Raw genomic sequence first — 21826 nt, 5'->3', positions numbered from 1 at the left:
TTATTCCAGGAAATCTTTGCCCAGGAAAGATAAGATTATAAACAAAACAAAGCAAATAAAAACAAGAACAATCCCTATTTTTTTGTTGTTGTTTGTTGAGGAAATTCCTAAGGTTGAAAACAATTCCTACAGGTGAAGCCCTGCTCACCTGGGCAAACAGCTTGTTTCTCAAACAACAGTTGACTTACCAGGAATCTTCAAGACCCTTGCTTTGCTGTGTCCACTAATCCTGAACTATCAACTTTGCTAATCTCAATCATTTCCCTGCCTTGACAGACATACCTTAAACCATTTAAGCATAGATCCCAAAGCCCTACAAATAATCTTACTTTCTTGTTCTGACACACAGTTAATCAAATCAAGGTGGCACTTTCTCTTACCACAATAAGTCCTATTATTTAATTGTACTTTATTAACAGGTCATCTGATATTTGGGAAGTTCAACAAGGATTTTTTAAAAGGCTTGCTCATTTAATTGGTGTGTACTCCTGTATGGTAGAATCATTTTTCTATGTCAGGCCAATTCACCTTCATTAACAGGTCTATGTTGATAATGTTAATCAACTGGCTTTATCTTAGGTAGGCCTCATTTAAAATACAAGATCTCTTCAAGAAGTTTGCCCTTTCTAACTACAATCCACTACCAGATATCCAATTCATTGCTGTCAGCTACTAGACCATATTTTACATTTGTATAAGCCATCAACTGAGGAACCTGTTAGAAATACAGGTTTCCATGCTTTACTCACAGTGATTCTGATTCAGGGAAATTAGCACAAAGCCCAGGAATCTCCATTAAAAAAAAAAATTTTCTAACGCAGGCTGTCTTTAGACCACACTTTGAGACACAATGCTCTCCTCCTCCATACGAGCAAACATAAGTGTGTATTATACATATACACACACTCATATTTAACTACTGCACACATTTATAAAGCAAGTGGGATCATACAATATATAATCAGTCTAAATCATCACATATAGATCTGCATTCTTTTTAATGGCTACATCATATTCCACTATATGTATGTACCATAATTTATTCCTCTAATAATAGACATTTAGATTTGCTGGCTTGTTTTTGCTATTACAAGCAATGCTGTAATGAATACTTTGCATGCTTATGTATATGTGCTAAATTTTCAGTAGAATACAGAGAATGGAATATAGAAGAGTAAGATTGCTGTTTCAGAGGGTATGAGGTGCACTTTAAAGTCTGATAGATCCTGTTGAACTGTCCACCAATTCATTTGTACCAATTTACATTCCTGCTAATCATCTCAGTGACTAATGATTTCCCCATACCAATGTCAATACTAGAATCAATCTTCTTCATCTTTATCAATCTGACAGGAAAAAAAAGAAAATCTTAATTTGCATTTTACCATGCTTTCACTAACAGTATAACCAGCATTGTTTGACCACTAAAACACAATTATCTCTAATTCTGTAAAATGTATTATGATTTAGTTTTAGAACACTTTGATTTTATCTTACAACTATCACCTATAAGACAGATGGGGTGAGTGAATTTTAAATACATCTCCATTAGGTAGGATTTAATTAGTATCTTCTTTTACCAAGCGATATAAAAGTGAGAGTCCTAAGATCTGTGTTCAAGTCCTAGTTTTGCCACTCAGCAGCTAGGTGACCTTAGCCAAGTCCTCTACCCTATCGAGAGCTTCAGTTTCCTCTTCTGTAAAATGGGGATTCTATGCACTTTATAGGATGATTTTGAGGATAAGATGATTTTAATTACACATATTAGCTATCACTACTATCACAATAATATTATGCAAAGAAAATAATAAAATAACTACAATTGCTTGTAAAAAAATCTTTCTTTACAATTATAAAAGTTATCTTGATATTAACAAAGGTTGTAGGAGGTGAGTCAACTATGTGGACTACTGGAGTTTCTGGAAGAGTGCATACCACACAGGACAAAATACTGCTTACAAAATCACCACTCTGGTTCTCTACAAATACCCTTCTAAGAGTAGTTAAGAACACATTTCCTAAATTACTTAGTTCCTTAGATGAAATGGAATTAACCAAACATATAATCAACTACAAGCCAGGAATTTTTTTCAAGGGTCTAATAGGTTCTTTTTTCCGTTTTCGTTTGTTTGTTTGTTTTTTTGAGATAGAGTCTCACTCTGTTGCCCAGGCTGGAGTACAGTGGCGTGATCTCAGCTCACTACAGCCTCTGCCTCCCAGATTCAAGCAATTCTCCTGCCTCAGCCTCCTGCGTAGCTGGGACTACAGGTGCCCACCACCACACCCGACTAATTTTTGTATTTTTAGTAGAGATGGGGTTTTGCCATGTTGGTCGGGCAGGTCTTGAACTCCCAACTTCAGGTGATCCACCCACCTCAGCCTTCCAAAGTGCTGGGATTATAGGCATGAGCCACAGCGCCCAGCCATAGGTTCTTTTTTCTAAGTGCATGCTATAATGCAATTCATGCAATGCCACTGAGATTTCCTAAAGCCAACAAACAAAATTCTAAAATTGTACTGTTAAAGAAAACACTGAAGACTTTATCCTTGATTCTTTTCCAAAGCTAACATCAATCTAACTCATGTATTCACTAAATGTCTAGATACCTACCATGCACAAAGTCCTATCTAGGTACTAGGGGTATATAATGTCTGTACTCAAAGATATAAACTCTTTCTTCTTCTTTTTTTTTTTTTCTTTTTAAGAGATAAGATCTCGTTATATTGCCCAGGCTGGTCTCAAATTCCTGGGCTCAAGTGAGCCTCCAGAGTAGTCAGGACTACTACTCACCACACCTGGCAATAAAGATTCTAAAGTTAGAAGGACAAAGTGATGTTACCTAAATTTGCCTGTGCTTCTGATATGACAAATAATCAGCCACTGGTGCATGTCCCATAGAGCTCATCTTCATCTTTGGATGAATACGAGTGGACCTGTCATACTTCTCAGCCCTGTGACATATAAAGCACAAAGCCAGGAATGAGGTCATTGTCTTATTACTTACCCCCAAAAGCTCTCAATGGCTCAACTCACCTAAGTCTTCCTCCTTTACTCTCTTCCTTCATATCATAACTTCTGCAAATTTTTATAACAATTTTTTAAATGAGTAAACTGATCTGGAAAAAATATTTTTTTCAGTTTTTATTTCAATAAAACAAGAGGCAACACTTGTGGTATAAAGTACTGCATATGGAGAACATTTACGCAAATATACAAAAATTCAAAAAACTAAATTCCAGTTTATTTCCATAGCCTTAAGAAGGTAGGGAACACATAAAAATATCCAAAGTCATAGTTTATTCTTTAGGAATGTAAACTCTAGGAATACAATTAGAAACAAACATATTTACTATGAAAAGATTAGTATTACCAAATGATTAGAAGTAGAGGTAAGAGGTACACAGTAAGTTCCATATAAGAGAAAGCAACAATACGTGAAATAAAATCTTGGGTTTATGGTAAAAACTTCCTATTAAGACACATGTACTCAAAAACTCTACTATAAAAAAAACACAAAAACATCTCCCAAAATGTTCACTGTTAGTTTCTTTAGATATGCACAAGTTACAAAGTATAGAAAACAATATATTTATGCTCTCTGATGAAGAATTTAACAATATTAAACATAAATCTGAATAAGTCAAAGTACTGAGTATAATTTTATTAAGCAACAAATCTAGAAGTATGAATTCATGCTCATTAAAGGACTAGAGAGTTTTAATTTTTCATACAAAGACTGGGAAGACACTATTATACATTAATTTCTATCTACAATGCTTAAAGTACCCATCAAATTATTTTTCCTTTTAAGTGGTTTTTAAAAAATATTTTTCAGTTACATTATTCAACATATATATATTTCCTTGATGTGCTTCCCTTTAATATAGATTTATTGTGCCTAGACGCAAATGTTAACTGCCTTAAATATTTGTTTAAAATTATGTCTCAGACTACATCTGTTCTCCATAATTCAACAGTTTTAACATTTTAGTTTTATTTTTCCAAAATAGGCAAAATCCCTTAAAACTGGGATCATTTTGATCTATTTTGGTTTTAAAAATATATTTCCCTTTAATTCAACTTTTGTAAAAAAATGAGTAATATTTGCTCAGCAGTTGCTTCACAGTTGAAAAGGGCAATGAAATATTGCTTTTTCAAAACAAACTTCAGTCACCATTTAGATGCTGAGAATTCCAACTCTTCAAGTCTAGAGAGTTTGCCTTAAAATTTTCCATAGTGGTATACAAAGGACTCCAGGGTGCTTTCCTGTGGCTTCAGGAAGGGAAGGGAAGACATTTGCCCTGGGTACTCTGGGACAGTCCCTTGAAAAGTCTACTTTGTTTCTCTCCCCACTTGGATTCCAAAAAGCTAGTACTGGCTCCAATGCCACCAGAATACTCCAGGCCGCTGGGTTTTCAAAAGTGAGAGGTTGGGCGATTTCAAGAATCTATAGAGATTTAAAATGTGCAATGGAGCCACAATTTCTGTTCAGATCCTCTGAAATACGCGGTGCAAGACCCCAATTGTGTGTGGAATCCTTCTGATGATAAAAATACTATTCCGGATACTGTGACCATCAGCATCTTTATAAGAAAGTGACCTACAAAAGCTATCCCAACTTTAAAATTTGAAAGTTGAGTGGGGAGAAAGTAGTATGGATAACAGTCATTGTTACCATAGTTAAGATTATCAAATTTTCATAATTTCTATAAAAACTTTCAATGTGTAATCCTTATTTGAAATAGTGTCAAAGGAACTATAAAGGAATGTTGTTGTTAACATAACTCCACTCTCCAGAAAATCAATTAGTGCAAATCATTTGAAGCAAAAAATCAGAACCATTTCACTAAGCCTTCAGAGATTTTTAAAAAATAATATACAAATGCAAATTTGTTGTGCAGTATATAAAAGCATGGCACCCCTTTTCATACTTAAAATTTCAGGTATTTGCAGCTCTGATTCCATTTATAGTTAACAAGAAAAATATAAAGTGTTACATTTTTTATTGCAAAAATAAGGATCATTAGCAATTTAGAATTCAAATACTTAAGAAGCCATATGTCAATATTATTAAACTAATTAATTAGCTGTCAAAACCAATGAAGATTATAATGATCTAGTGTCTGACACATTTGATCTAGAGCTGTGAGATCACTGGTAGGTCTACATATCAGACAAGTAATTTGTTTGCACTCTGATACTTTCTTCTCATAACAATCACTTGGGGACCTTGTTAAGAATGCAAATTCTAATTTAGTAGACCTAGAGTGGCACTGAAATTCTGCATTTTTAACAAGATACCAGATAATGCCAATCCTACTTACTGGTCCTCAGACCACACAGCTAGCAAAGGTCTAGAAGAATACCCAAATGAGGTTCCATTACAGTGGTAGAACATGAAAATCTGATCTCTCAAGCTGTATCAGCTAACATTTCCTCAAACGTATTCTACAATGTTTCCTAAGCACCTCAACTTGCTTAAAATGCCAATCTTATAAATTAGTTTCTAATAATACCAACACTATTAATAACTATGCACAGGGGAAATTCATTGGTAAAGAATGACAAAAAGACATCTGTAAATTCACAGTGACATTTTACAAATATTTTAAATTGTACACAGGGTTCCTATTAAGTTAATACAACATCCAGTTTCACTGCCTGATTGCCTTACAGTTCTTAACTAAAATTTATGGCAATAGATCTTATTCCATTCTGTTATTGGAGCTAAAAAAAAAAAAATCAAATTCATTTATGTCAAAAACCACATTGTAATCGGGGCTAACGAATGAAAACGAGTGCATGGTTTTTGAAGAATTCGGTTTAAACTGGTAGCCAAAGCAGTTGTGGTCAAAAGTATGTTCAGAGTATAAATGCTTTGGTGGCCTTCAAAGTGTACAAATTTTTCATATATCTGAGCTCTGCATAAGCAGGTACAAGAGGAAAACACTAGCATGCTCTCTTGGTGACCACAGAGAGGGACTATGAAGAAGGAAACCGCTGTGTACTCACAGTGAAAGAGCCAATCGGACAGCTCCTTAGGACTTCCTCAACAGTCAACTGACTCAGCCTCAGCCCTGCTCTCTCTCTCTCTGAATGATGACTTAAGTACACTTACAAGGGAACTGCAACGATAGTCAAAAAGACCACCACTAGCAAACGCCAAACTTTTATTTCCATCTAGAGGTCACATACAGATACATACAAGTTTGTTTCAACTTCTGCCATATCATCTTTTTTATTTTTAATTTTTTGTTGGGAGGTAAATTGATTATTCTTTTGATATCATACTAAGATATTTTAAATAGGTCTGTTCACAAACAAGAAAGACATTTCTTTTTTTTCGTATTTTAAATTTAAGAACACAAACATAAACAACTCTAAATTAGTTACTATATAAATGTCCTTTGTCCATATTTTACTATCTTTATTTTCTTTCATGACATTTTATAGATGAAAAATGCATTTGCATACAAACAATTCCATATTACACAGTGGTATCTTGAGAGCTGTGTTGCAAGATTTACACTGATTTCCAGGAAGTCTTCCAATGACGTATGCTCTGAATTATAGGAGTCCAAACTAACTAGGATTTCCAAAGTCCAGCAGTAGGGTAAATCAGCTTTATGGCCTATTATACCTTAATAATTGAAAGGGATCTTCACCTGCTAAATCCAGATCAAACACTTCAAAACAACACACCTACTAGCAATCTGATTTTTGATATAAAAATGTTTCAGAGATAACAACAGAAATGCCTCTACCCATACCCTGGAATCATATAATATTCTAGGTACTGGGTTACCAGGCATTTTCCAGTGCTTTGAGCAAATTGTTCTAATCATAAAGATGATCTGCTTACAAACATTTTCATCAGGTGCTTTTCATACACATCATTTTTGTGTTTCCACATGCCTATTTTTCAGATTGGCTTCCTGACCAGGAGCTGGAGAATTCCTGGAGTTGTGCCTCTGCCCCATCCTCTATAAAACAGTTCCCATACATGGAGACTCCCTTTGACTCTGAAGGTCAAACGCACAGTCACCAAAATAGGAGCTATTAAAAACTCAAACCAAAATAAGAAAAACTACCTCATAACCTCACATGAGACATAACCAACTTGATCAGACAACTGTCAAAATTTATTGTCACTGATAATCTTAGGGCAACAGTAACAAATAAAAAGGGGGGAAAAAAAAGACTCAAGCCAAGAGGAAAAAATCTTAATCAATAAATAAAAAAACCATATTTCAACTTACTGCAACCTAGACAATCTTCCCTTCATAAAGTCAGGGGAGCCTTCAGAATTTAAGACATCAGGGCTCCTGTCAGGAACACGGATGAAAGACCCAGGGTACTTTCATAAAGAAGCAAAGTTGTATTTCTAGGTTCACTGCGTTATGGGAGAAAAATACATTACTAATTAATCTGTGGACAGAGTAATGCTAATACTAGGAGGTCTCTGTTGACCTGATTGATGCTTCATTGGAAGTTCAGTTCTTTCTGAAACGTAAATAAGCTTTTCTTCTTGGAGACTACAAGCTGAAAACCTATTGGCATCTGTCCCAGCCCCACAACCAACAGCAGATGACTGGTTATGTGGGACTGTGACACCACTGACTTGTTCAAAGGATTTACTAAATACAGTCGCTGCGGTTTTAGCCAAACCATGGCTACTAGGCTTAGGTAGGGATTGGCTGGTTGTTAAAGTAAGTCTCTTCAAAGAGAGAAGCTCAAGATTCTCACTTTGGGCTCTCTGAGTTTGTTTTCGAGCAAAGTGATCTCTGCAAGATTCCCCTGTAGTTTCTTTTTCTTTTCCTCCAGTTTTGCTTCCTCCTGACCGTCTCTGGTTCTTTCCTATACTTGTCTTGTTACTACAATTGTGACTACTGTTTGATAAACCCGACTGGCTGGTACTAGACGCAGCCCTGGAATAAAATCCCTCATCAACTTCAGATATCTCCATCAGTTCTTCTTGACCTGTTAATTCTGTATTTCCTAAACAAAGAAATGACAAAGATTAATTAACATTAAATATTTTAAGCAATCTTTTTAAGCGATTAACACCAAATCAGTTATACTTTAAATAAATTAAGCTTTAGCATAATTTTATAAAGCAACAGATTATAGAAAATCAAAGGATAAATCAAAACATTATAAAAACGTCAAAAATAGTTCATTGTAATTAAATGACGGTAACTTATAGTGTATTAAAAACAAGCATGCCATAAACCATACTCCATTATGTTTTTAGAAAGAATTCTCCTATTCATGCAAAAGATAAGAAACAATTGGAAATATTATCACAGTAAAACTAGGGGTGAACTCTCCTTGAATAGCAAAGCAGTATAAAATCAAAGTTTTTACCAAGAAACTTTTTAAAAATTGGTATTAGAATACTTTAAAGACTTTTTTAGAAGGTTGCACTCTATACTGCAGATTATTTTATCAAATTCAAAAATCTAGACTATAAATATCACAAGCTCGAATATAAAAGTCTATACACATTACCCTTCATATAAAAGATGGCAAAAAGACAAAGCTGAAAAAGTAATTTTAGAACTCCAAACATAAGCAGAAAACTATTTTAGAAGGAATTTTCTGCCTCAGTTTTCATAACAATTTACTAAAAGACAATATAGGCATAATCATTCCAAAGAGCATTAAGAGTCATTGAGAAATGTGGTGCATAATTCATGCATTTGGATTAGATTACATGCAAAATTTTTGTGACTGTGCAACTGCTGCTTAACATGCATCAGTGGCCCTTTGCCTTAAGATACCTTGGAGTGCAGCTATAAAGTGCTCTGCTAAAACTGCACTCTGCCAGGTGAGTTTATTCCATCCTCCATCATTTTTCTTACAGATTTTTGCCTCCTGATCTCTGGCAAGCCTTTGCTCTCAGTTCTAGGATCTGTGGCTGTTTCCTGCACACCCTGTATATGCTGAGCATCAATTTCTCCTAGTGTTCTGCCTTTTTCCCCATTCCCGGTTCTCTCTCCGGCCACATTTGTGACACTAATCTCAGGAATGACAAGGATGCCCAATTCAGTAGTATCATTATTGTTGTCAGGTTGCTCTAGAATTGAAGATGATAAGACAAAATGATGGATGAAAACAAAACAAAAATGTGAAATGAGAAAAGCAAAAGACTCAGAACAAAAATTGGATGACTAAATGTTATGAATTAAGCCAAATATTTGCACTGTAGTAATTTCCATAATTTATAATACTCTGATAGCACCAGAGACAAGAGGGTCATATTCTTTAATTTTAAATGACAAAAAATTCACAGAGCATCAGTTCACGTTCTGCATTTTTTACACACACACATTTCACATGAAATATGAAAGATAAATTTTCTAATAAATCAAAATAAAATTTGTTTTTAAATTGTTCTTTTTGTGTTCTTCGGGTAATTTTGTAGTGTTTTTAAGATAATATGGTGACCACCTGAATTTCTGTCAAGTCTTAGGCAAATGTTCAAGGATCTACAGCCAAAACTTTATAGCTTTTGTCAACATTATGAACCAAGCCACAGAGAAGTTCCCCTTTGTACTCTTAAAATTCTCGTTTTTTTATTAGACTACATTGAGACTGACTTAATAAACCATGATATTTGGGAAAATGCTTATTCACATACGATATCATGGCTAGCAATGCCACAGGTATAGTTTTTGTCTCAGATATATATCATCTATTAATAGTAAATATTAATGTGGCTGTGATATAGTTAAGCAGTTGATTTATTTAGACTCATACCAATTTCATAAATTTAGTTCATTACTAGACTGGAGAAAAATAAAAATGGATTTGGAAAAACAAATTGGCTGTCAGCCCTTTATCTGAAAACAGCCATTATAAATGAAACAAAGAAACAAAACTCCTAACTAGTTAATACCTGTAGACATTATTTTATTCTGGTCTTAAATAACAAAGGCATAATGTTATTTAAAGCTGTCAAGGAGTTATTCATGTAAATGGGAAAAAGTAACATAAATATATCTACAAGGTGACAGTAGTGAAACAAAATTCAAAGCAACGTAAGACTACGTAAAATAGCATATACTTTTTAAAAACTGTAGACCACAAACCTGCTTACAGGACATCACCTACTATTTTCAAATATTTTTAGTGATAGGGTTATCAGATTCCCACTAATGATGCTAAAGGCTGAGAAACAGTAATAGGTAGTAAAAGAACGAAGGCCAGAGCCACATATTCCTGTGGTTCCCTAAGTTAGCTGCACATTGGTATCATCTGTGCATCTTTAAAAACTACTGATGCCTGGCTCCAACCCCCAAACATTCTAATTTATAATTAGTGTAAGATATTACCTGGGCATAAGATTTGTAAAAGCCCCAGGTGACTAATGTGTAACAAAGTCTGGGAACCACTGCTCTATTCTGATTTTCAAATTTTAAAAACCTAAGACAAAAGTTGTTATGGGTGCCTTGGATACTCCATACTCAGCAGCAATATGCACTTGTGGGAGCCCCTCCTCAAAGCTTCATGGTGCCTCGCACTGCTGAGCCAACATGCTGGTATAATTATTTCCCCTTAATTAGTGCTTCATAGGCTTTTGACTAAAGGTTCTCTAAAGTTTTTATTTCCTAGATAGGCTGCAGAATGTTGGTGAGGTAGTAGTGCACTGCTGCTTCTGGGTGCTCTCTAATAAAGGTTTAATGAAACTAAAAAGCTCTGACCAAGCCTGTTTCCAATTGAGGACAACTGTCATCCAAGTGAGGGCAAACAAATTCTTATTGAGGTACATGCCAGGGGTCACTGCAACTGAGATAAAATCACCATGGCACTGTGAAGGCCAAGACTTGTTTATTTACATTGTAGAAGCTGTTTCACAAAAGATCTACTGAAGGGATCTCCAGTCCAAAAAAAAAAAAAAATCAAACTTCGGAAATTATCCAGACATAAAAAAGGCAATGAATATTAAAATTTAACAAAATTTTAAAAGCTAAGCATAGGTGGCCTCATAGAATACAGAACAATACTCAATACTTACATTGAATTGCCCTAAGTCACTTTCTTGAGAGTGTCCACATATATCATCCAATTGTAATCTCAAAACAATCTATTAGTGAGCCTCTGAAGTAGGCAATTTGATTCCCATTTACAGACAAGGAAACTGAAGTTCAGGAGGAACTACACAACTATTCAGTGGGGGAAGTTAACTAGTAAAATCTTTTAACTTCAAATGTCTATTCTAACATACTATAAATACTAACTCTAACTCTTCAATTCATTTGAGTCCATTTGAGTTAAATATCCTCTGACATCCCACAATTAGGTTTAATTTACTTGTGTAGACTCCTGGCCATTTTATAAAAGCAAATAACTTACTTTGAATGGAGAGCCAGAGAAAATAAAAGTCTGGAAGAAATCCTAGGAAAGTAATTACTCTTGAGTTTAGGTCTGTTCTTTTTTTTTTTTTTTAATTGGGTCAATTTTTTAAAAGATGCCAAAGAAGGCTATTAATCTAAAATGGTGCATCAGTGGCAGAAATTCAGGATTTTGCAAGAAAAACTAGAAAATGACAGGGAGAATATTACATAAAGCAGTACTAGGCAACTGAAATGTAATCACATTTATCAGAATAGTGATAAAGGTCCGCAGCCCAAAAGGCAATGGTATTACATTTAAAAAAATCATGGAATTAAATGGCAAGCAGAAAAACGAGATGTGTTTTCCCACAAACACAAATCTTTGACTAATTAATTGATATTTATTATCACTCAAAAATGGTTAACAATGGCAGATTTTTTAAACTGCTTATTAAATTTATAAGAAGAGTAAGTAATTCTGTACAGAGCTAGAAAGAACAGAAACATAAATCTCAGAAAAATTACAGAATAAAGAAAGATAATTAAGTAATCCAAACAAACATTTGTTACCTAATCCTGCTCTCTATCAGCTCTCCGACTTCTTTCCCTGTATAACTCTGTGACCCGACATTCCCACCCACACTGTCTTACTGCTCTCCTGGCTGCTGTCTTCTCCTGGTGGCTGAATGGCTCACTTCCTTACTTCAAATCTTTTTCAGAAATTTCCTTTACAGTGAAGTCTCCCTTGGTCAACCCATCCAAAGTTTTAATAGCCCCCACGTTTCACATACCCTCTTCTTTGTTTCTTCTTCTTAGCACTTAACACTCTCTATCTAACCTACAATTATTTATTTATCTTGTTTACTAGACCTAAGTTCTATGAGGAAGGAGTTTTTAAAATTTTCATCTAGTCACTACTATATATCTAGTACCTGGAAAAGTAGCTTGTATATAGTAGGCACTCAAGAAATCTTTTTTTGATGAATTAAGTGAATATTCTGTTATCAGATTAAATTATTAGAATAAATAAAAGTAAGAAAACATACAGAAGATATGAGAAGGATAAGCTGTGAATGTGTTGACTGAATAAATGAAATACATATAGCTTATGCTAATAAGAGTTTTTACATGGCAAAGAAAAGCAAAGCCTCTTTGTTTTGGAAAAGTGAGGGAGCCGTCTCTAAGTGTAGGTTTAGCAAAATGCTTAGGTCAAAAAGATCATTTTTAAAATCTATTTTTGCATTATGTTATCCAGAGGATAGCATATATAGCTAAAGAGTAGAACTTAATCCTTTCTTTAAGAAAATTATATAGAAGATGCTGCAAGGGAATATAAATGCATAATAAAATAGATTTTGTTTTCCCCAAAACTTAACAATCTATGCAAATGAAGTCATGATTAATCCACACCTTAAAAAAAAAATACTTGACTTCAAATAATTCAAAAAGCTCAAAAAGATCCAAAGAGAAACTTCTCAGGATATATTTTATTTGTGTAACCTCTTATATGTATAAATAGGTAAACTCTCCACATGTAGAAATGAAAGTTAAAGAATACTTTTAATAGACATTTCCAAATTAGTTCTCAAAGGTACTCAAATTATTTCGCCCTAAAAGATTTCTTCCAGCTTTAAGAAAAAAAGTGAAGCAAATTGCAAATAATACTAAAACCGATAAAACTGATCATGAAAAGTTGTGATTTCTCTCAAATGTCATTTTATAATCCCAAATATCTATTCTATTATGTCACTTACAAAACCACTTTAGCTTTTGCTTTTATTTGTTTTATGGCTGCCCTATTTACTAAAGGTGGTAATTTTAATAAAATAATAATTTATTTATTCACAGAATTTATACATCTCTGTACTCAGATTACTTTGAGTCTAAAGGCATCTGGCTATATGGGGTGCTTACAAACTTATTTGTGAAAATAGTAAGCTGAAGCTTTAAAAATATATTTTATTATTTGTCTGCATCATACAATTTTTACATGAATTATGAAAAGTATTTTAACTTAGAATAAACCCAAACCAAAACAAAGTCTACACATTCTTCTACAATTTATGAGATGTAGATATTTTAAATGCTATAAAATACCAGAACAAATATCTTTTAATATAGTCATTTTATGTTTATAATATATTCTGTTCAATGGAAAAAAATTTTATCTATATTCATTAAGCTATTCCTTGCAGTGTTATTTATAACAGCAAAACTCAGAAACAAATTTCTTAACATATTAGAAAAATGATTAAGCAAATGATGGAATATCAACTCAATGTGATATTATGTAGCCATTAAAATAACTGTATTTACTAGGAGAACTAGGGAAAATGTCTGACAATATTACCAAACAAAAACAAAATACCAAAAACATTTAAATAGAGTACAACCATGAAAACATACATGCATAGAAAAAACTAAAATGAAAATTAAATATTGGAATTATAAGTAAATATCCCCTAACCTAGTTTACCATCATGTTGTTATACTGTTCTTCAACAAAACAAGAAAAGACCAACTTGCTCACCCTATGTTATACATTTCTTTATCATTCACTCACTTATTCATGCGTTCAACTAAAACTTGTTGAGCACCTGCAATATGTCAGACATTGTTTTAGATGCTGGGGATACAACAGCAAAAAAGACAGATTCTGCCCTCACTATATAATAAGGGAACAGAGATCACAATGTAATATTGGAACTAAGTAAACAAGAGATTTAAATAGCAGAAAAGGAAATAAAAAAAATAAGATGGGAAAGAGTAAGTAGGGTAGTAGGGGATAAAAGTACTTAGATGGGTGGTCTGGAAAAAACTCTTAGAAGAAGAGATGTTTAAGCTGAGGTGTGAATGATGAAAAACTGCTAGCCACACAACAATCCGGAGTAAGGGCAGTCAAGGTACGTTTCACTATTCACATTTCAGCTCAAATACTCCAAATAATGGACAATGAGCTTAAGGCAGAATGCCTTAGTATGCTGAAGTGTTAGAATGAAAGAGTCTAATGAACTAGGGTGAGCGTGGTCTTAAAGTGAGGTCAAAGCAGTAGTCAAGAGGTCATATCACCAGGGTCACATATGCCATAGTATGAAGTCTGGATTTTATTGTGATTACAGCAGATAGCCATTGACAGCTACATGGAAAAACTATTTGCATACTGTCATACTTTACTAGCCTTTTTTATCAATAGAAGTTACATTCACATAACACAAAATACTGAGCATAAAGTGTGTCCTGAGTCAGAAGAACAGCACTGTGGCAATGCTCAACCTGAGCCAGTATTTACAAGGCAGATTAGAGGAAAGCAAAGCTATCACAGAAACACAGGATGGGACCCCACCGCAGTTAAAGGGCTGCACTCTGAGCAAGGACAAAAACAAAGACTCAGATGTCAAAATCTGAGCTCTGAAGCAGTAAGTAGACTGTCTAGGTAAGAAAAGAGCAGCCTGGGGCATACAGAAAAACAGTCTGGAACAGGACAATTTATTCAGACACACCAGTTAGGAGTTATTAGCAGTCTCCATAAGTGAAAAACAGTCAGATCTTTAGCTTTGGTTGTATACATATGGTAAATGACAGAATTCTCCTTATTGAGGTGGATTCAATTACTCTCAGTAACTCCTTTTGTCATCTTTATTGAGTCTCAAGTTTTAAAAAGAATCCAATAGAGAATTGCAACATAAAGCTGCTGCAGGACCAGGTGAATCCTTTATGATTATTACAGATCCTCATGACCACACAGCACAGACCAAAAACAGGTCAGCAAAACTACCTATTACAAAACTACCTATAAAAGCTTATTTCTTCCTTGGTGTGCAATGTGCAGCAAATGCTCATTAAAAAGGTGGAAAAAGGAGGAGTGCTCAATAAACAATCATAATAAATAATAATTTTCTCAACTACTGCAAGATTTGTGTAAGTCCCCCTTAGTAAAGATGTAGAATACAATAATTTATGAACAAGTTTTTTTGCCACATAAGACCATTAATTCTGTCACTGGCTGGAAAATTTTTCAACTTCATTTTACCTGGAAATAAAATGAGATCTTTTATTTTCTTCAAAAATAGTCTAAGTCAGGATTCTGCACACAGTCGTTCTTTCCTCTCTCAAACTTAATACCCACATGTGTCAAACATATCAACGTATTTCAGCTCTTTGGTTAACATGTCTTTTTTCCTTGAGTAATCTAATATTTCCTAATATTTTATTTTGTCCTCCATGGAAGTTCCATATCGAAAATGCCAGTTAAAATTCACAAAATTTTTGGTAAGAAATAAATGCTTTTTGTCCAAATGTTTTATCTTCTATATTGGGAAAGAAAATCTGTTCCTCAAATAGCATTTTATAATCTGAAAGTAATGGAGCTTCTCAAAATGATACTAAAAGCATTTTCATTTTTAAAAATAAAACTGCCAGATAATTTTTTATTTCCTAAATTTCCTTAACAAATATAGACAATCTTTGAAATAAAAACATACACATTAAAAATGTTTAATTGCCGATGTAAAATTATTCCAATAGACAATTATTTAAAGTTTACTACTTTGGGGTTTAAAATTGTTACCATTTCTTTGTTTTTCAAAATTCTTCTGTAACTGTTAGCAACAGTTTATTTCTCCTCAACTGAAGACTTTTCTCATAGTTGTAAAATCAGATTTACAAAATAGATGTTCCATTTCAAGATTTATTACCATTTACCTTTTGTAGTATCTAGAAAGACAACCTTAAATGCTTAAAAATATTTATAAATAAATATTATTTATATTTACTAAAATACATCCATTATAATTTTTCAGATTTGTTCAACAATTAGTACTTCCTCGCTTTATCAATGTTATTATACAGTAGAAATTTATTAATATTTTCTAAATCAATAACCAGTTTTAATGTTTTCCAATATGAATTGCAATCTTTGTTTCTTTTCTTTTTTCATCTAATAAGCTAGTACTAAACCACTGAATGAGCAAATTATGAAACAAATCACTTTCCTGTTTTTTTAAATAGTATCTCTTTGAACTCTGTTATAATCATTTAACTTTATTTAAATATGATGGCATCCATTAAAGAGAAGCAATTATTTTAAATGCTGAAAAATGCAATAAAACTGCTTTAACAACATGAAACTAGACTTTCCTTTTATTTCAACTACATAAACTTCATTTAGTCTGATTTTTCACGTAAACACTGCATATAATTAAATATTCTAAAATTCTCACAGTACTTATTTTGCATCATTAAGTTAGAAGACTTAAAAATATATACAGTTGCTATTTTTAATTCTTTTTTACTACTTAAAATTTTGTACTCTTGGATCCCCTAAATGAAAATAATTCAATGCATTGTTATTAAAATAAACCATTTAACATATGCCAGGACCAAAAGTAGGGAAACATTCAAAGTATCTAGTTTATAAACATTCCTTTTATTACTGATACCTACTAGTTGCAAACAGTTATAACTGTACATAAATAAGAAATATAAATTTGGTCTATGTAACTTCTATTTTTATGTTAACTTGGGATGGAAACAATAACAACATTTTAAAAATCCTTACTATAACAGTGACATACACATTAGATAATAAAGTTAGAGTACTGTACTCCAGTACCACAGAACACACAAAAAATCTTTAAAGTAATTGTTACTATTACATAACATGTGTACTTTTGTGTTTGATACTATACTCAAACTAAACAAGTTTAACTCAAATTGAGAAAATCCAAATTACAAATTTCAAAAACTTAGAGTTTTGGGAAAGCACTAAAGAATCACAGGACAATTTGAATAGCAAACTAGCTAATAAAAACTTATTAAAAATATACTTATTGTGTAGCTAGTAAAACAAATGAAACTGTTCTTAATTAATAATCTACCTTTATGTAGTACTTTAAAGTATACCAAATGTTTTCACTCACTTGTCTCATTATCTCACAAAGGCGCAAGTGGGAAGAATGATGGGCAGCAATAAAAAAATCGAGATTTCACTGGATAAGCCTTTTGACAGTTGGCAAAAATTATAAGCACTCATTATTTGTAACTATAACTTAATTAGGGAACTTTTAGAGAACAAATGACTGGTATTACAATAACTATTTTGAAAGAAAGGAGGAAATCTCTTACATTGTTCCAAGTATAGGTAATTTCTTAAAAAGTGGAAGAAGAATGAGTAATCATGGTAGTAGTAGTTGTGGTGAACAGAGAGAAAATAGCAATTAGATTTGCTCTAGAAAAGGAGGAAGGAGGCCGGGCGCGGGGGCTCAAGCCTGTAATCCCAGCACTTTGGGAGGCCGAGACGGGTGGATCACAAGTTCAGTAGATCAAGACCATCCTGGCTAACACGGTGAAACCCCGTCTCTACTAAAAAATACAAAAAACTAGCCGGGCGAGGTGGCGGGCGCCTGTAGTCCCAGCTACTCAGGAGGCTGAGGCAGGAGAATGGCGTGAAACCCGGAGGCGGAGCTTGCAGTGAGCTGAGATCCGGCCACTGCACTCCAGCCTGGGTAACAGAGTGAGACTCCGTCTCATTAAAAAAAAAAAAAAAAAAAAAAAAGAGGAGGAAGGAATGGAAAAACACAAGGAAATAAACAAGTATAAATTGTACACTAGAATACTGGAGTGGAATACTGGAGTGAAAAGAGAACTTTTCAGGGACTTAAGAAAAGGAGCTTTTTAAAATAGCTGAAATGGGCCGGGTGCGGTGGCTCAAGCCTGTAATCCCAGCACTTTGGGGGGCCGAGACGGGTGGATCACGAGGTCAGGAGTTTGAGACCATCCTGGCTAACACGGTGAAACCCCGTCTCTACTAAAAAAATACAAAAAACCAGCTGGGCGAGGTGGCAGGCGCCTGTAGTCCCAGCTACTCGGGAGGCTGAGGCAGGAGAATGGCGTGAATCCGGGAGGCAGAGCTTGCAGTGAGCTGAGATCCGGCACTGCACTCCAGCCTGGGCGACGGAGTGAGACTCCGTCTCAAAAAAAGAAAAATAAAAAAATAAAAAATAAAATAGCTGAAATGGTAGATGATGAAGGTATCTTTGGAAACGACATTTATCTGAGCAAGGACAGATAATGACTATAGAATTAAAGCATAATTATAAAGAAATACTTTCTATTTTCCTTTAACTTTTTTTATTTTTAAAAGGAAATAAATAAGCAAAATTGAATTTTAATTATTAACTTGAAAAACTATTGAATTATTTTACTAAATTTTATCTCATTTTTCTTACTGGAATTTTCATTTTGACTTTTATTATGGTCATAATCTATTCAGTCTTCTCTAAACTTACTGAATGCTTTTTAAAGTTTATTTTATTATTATCTTTCTCCAACTGTGTTTTACTTTCAAATTATGACTTCTAGATAGCCCTCAATTTGTAGGTGACTTGAAAATCAGTTTGAAAAAATACACCTTTGCCTTGAATTATTCGCCATCTGTAGATGAAATTAAACACAATATGCATAATAGAATAAGCAATACATAAAGCTTTTAATTCTGAAATTATGTTCCTTAGAAGTCAAAAGCAGCAATTCTACATTGTAATTTTATTTCCCAAACATATTTATTGACATAAAATGATAAAGTCATTAGAATTTTCTCAAAGATTTAAACACAAAGTTTAAAAAATTTGAAAAACACATTAAGTTAAGCCATGTCCATACAATGGTTTAACTTAAACTGAAAAGTAGGGCAAATCAAGCAAACACACCATTAATTGTCAAACAGATCTCTCCAAAATAGTACCTCAGTTGAAACCAACCTTTCTTTAAAAATCATCCTATTTAATTGACATGAGGATGCACTGTCTGCTCAAAACTTAAATTACAGGTCCTTACAAATGTACCACTCTGGTGCGGGATGTTGATATATTGGGGGAGGCTATGAATGCGGGGTCATGAGGTATTTAAGAACTCTCTTATTTTCCACACAGTTTGGCTGTTAACCTAAAACTGCTCTAAAAAATAAAGTTAACTAAAAAAATAAAAATAAAAAACAGAGCCAAGCAAATAACAGGACTGGTCAAAATACAATTCTAGAAACCTGGGTTGACAACAACAACAAAACCATGGCCAGGGATGCATATTCTGAAATGTGTACAAATGTTAAGGATAAAGTAATTTTTAAACTTCTATTATAACACTTTCCATTAAAATATGTTGTGAATCATTCTTAACCTTAAGAAAAAAATGGTAGATCTATGAAGCATTAGAGAATCCTAAAATACATTCTAGAATAGCTTTAAAATATTTTAAAATGTAAATAATTAAAACTTTTCAAAATTCATTTTAAAAACACTACAGTGTGAGATTGGGCTGTAAAGAAAATGGAAAGATTCTTCTGTTACCGATAATAAAGGAGAATAAATGTCCACTAATTGCTCTAATTTAATGTATTTGCTGGCTATGTAATAATTTTTGGTGACTCAGATATGCAAACACACCAGTACATTCACATGGCTTAATTATGTATATTCTTTCATGGTAAAGGGAGATGGAAAAAAAAAAGCAAAAAGCAAAGTTTTACTTGGCTCCTTCCATGAGAAAACCTCATTCACTCCTTTCCCTCTTCTATCCAGAAAAGACAGAAAGAGGAGAAATTAGGAGAAATGCAATAATAAATAAAGACAAATAAGTAAAAGAAAAAGGGAAGAGCTCCAACAGAAAAAAAAAAAAGGGGGGGGGGGGGCAATTGCTTTCTGCTTTCCAAAAACTAGGAAAACAAAGGAAGAGGCAAGGAGAAAGAGAAAAAAAAAAGAATATTTCTTGAATATTTCTTAAAGTTCATGGTTCTTGTCCCTTCTCCTTTCCCAACCCTCATGACCACTGGCTTAGGGTGGGATATTCTTTGTTTCTACTGTATGACAGATACAGTTGAGGGTTTGGGAAGAAATTCATCCTACTGTGAGAGTTGGTGTGGTGAGAGAATAGTAGGGATATGAGTGGGTAGAATGGGAAACACATTTAGAGTTCCATTAAATATAGAAACTCTAAATGTATTTTCACACAGCTATGAACTGAACTTACATTCTATAGTCCTACGTTTCAGAAACATTATGAGATAAAAAGGCTGCTGTGGCTCACCCTGGGATCTACAAGCCCTTTAATATTGTTTCTAAAGAAATGTATAAACAAATTTTGTTTTGATTTATATATAAATATTAACAATAGAATTTATATATTCATACAATTAAATTTTAAAATCTATAATTTGAGAAATTTGTAATTTATATAGAAACAAAATTAAATTTAATAATCTATTTATAATTTGAGAATTGTCTATATATCTAAGAAGTACTGCAAAGGTATCTACTTTCCCCACAGGAAGCCAGTGCCTGTTAGAGAGCCTAGAAGTAGGAAGCAGGACCATGAGGATGGAAAATAGAAACCTTTTAAATTCAGCCGAACATGGTAACTTTACTGCTCTAAAAGGGAAAGCCAAGACTACCCTAAAAAGTGAGAAGACTGCAACCTACCTGTAGAGGCAAATAAGAAGGACTTAGGAGTATTTTAGAGTCCACTGGATAAAAGAAATTCACACTAAAGAAGAGTGATGAACAAGGCTAAGCTGTATTCTGTATCTGTTCCATGCATGTGACTTACTTTTTATAGTTCGTTCACTTCTATATTCTCATCTGTGATTTTATTGTTATAATAAACAGGAGTTTCCCAAGTGTTAGAATTGTGAAGGGGGGCAGGTGATAAGAATACTACTTTAACAAGGGTACAATCCTAAGACAGAGTGCTAACCCCTCAAGTGGCAGCCAAAATGGAATCTGGAAGATATGTAAGAATCTGCTAGATACAATACATTCAGGCAGTCTTTTCTCTTGTTTTGTAATTTTTTTCCTATAAAACACTTCTGGGAAATGGCTTCCATTTTATTGCAGGGTACAAACCTCCTTGTTTAAATGTATGCCTGGACATGCACACATACTCTCTCTCATACACACGCACATGCACAAATACAAGGGAGCATCAATATTTCACATTTTTAACTGCAGGACCTACATTTCTCTCCCTAATTCCCAATATGTCTACCTAAATAGAAAGAAGGAAAGTGGAAAAGAAATTAAAACTCATTCTTGTGCTTCCTGTAACAGTAGCTTGGGAGCACTTAGAGCCACAGTAACCACTATGATCTGCTTCCTTGCCTCCATGCCTGTAACACATTAATGCCAAAACAGAAAAACCAATCTCAGGGTAAACCATATCTAATTAAATGACTTTCTACCTGTAATCTAGACCCATTCAGTAGCATAATTTTCACTGAAGAAGCTGAAGTATGTTTAGACTGTATGTTTTAAATGGTGGCATAATGTGCCTTGCTATTGGCAGACATCACCACCTCTTTTATGCTTTCCTATGGAACTTTCAAGAATTGCCACACTTTAAAAACACCAAAAATGATCACTAGGTAAGCTGGATAATCATTATTCTTTTTTGACATACAATCACCTAGATTCTTTAAGTGAAAACAATGGCAACTGTT

The 21826-nt window shown here is 33.7% G+C and overlaps 1 protein-coding gene across 5 annotated transcripts in view; it reads right to left on the bottom strand.

Moving 5' to 3' along the window:
* Positions 1-3127: 3127 nt before the first annotated feature.
* The window catches only part of FAM126A (family with sequence similarity 126 member A), a 73616-nt gene continuing 54917 nt past the window's right edge, over positions 3128-21826 (bottom strand). For 4 of the 5 annotated variants that reach the window (XM_031936041.1, XM_023215971.1, XM_023215972.1 and 1 more), the window contains one exon: positions 3130-7999. In XM_031936041.1, the coding sequence (XP_031791901.1) occupies positions 7425-7999 (575 nt within the window). In that variant the 3' untranslated portion in view covers positions 3130-7424. Of the gene's footprint in view, positions 8000-21826 lie in introns of all 5 variants that reach the window. The other variant, XM_023215969.2, reaches the window with a different exon arrangement.

This window comes from Piliocolobus tephrosceles, chromosome 8 (genome assembly GCF_002776525.5).
Source record: "Piliocolobus tephrosceles isolate RC106 chromosome 8, ASM277652v3, whole genome shotgun sequence".
In the NCBI taxonomy this organism is placed as follows: domain Eukaryota; kingdom Metazoa; phylum Chordata; class Mammalia; order Primates; family Cercopithecidae; genus Piliocolobus; species Piliocolobus tephrosceles.
This window is presented reverse-complemented; position numbering and strand designations above follow the sequence as displayed.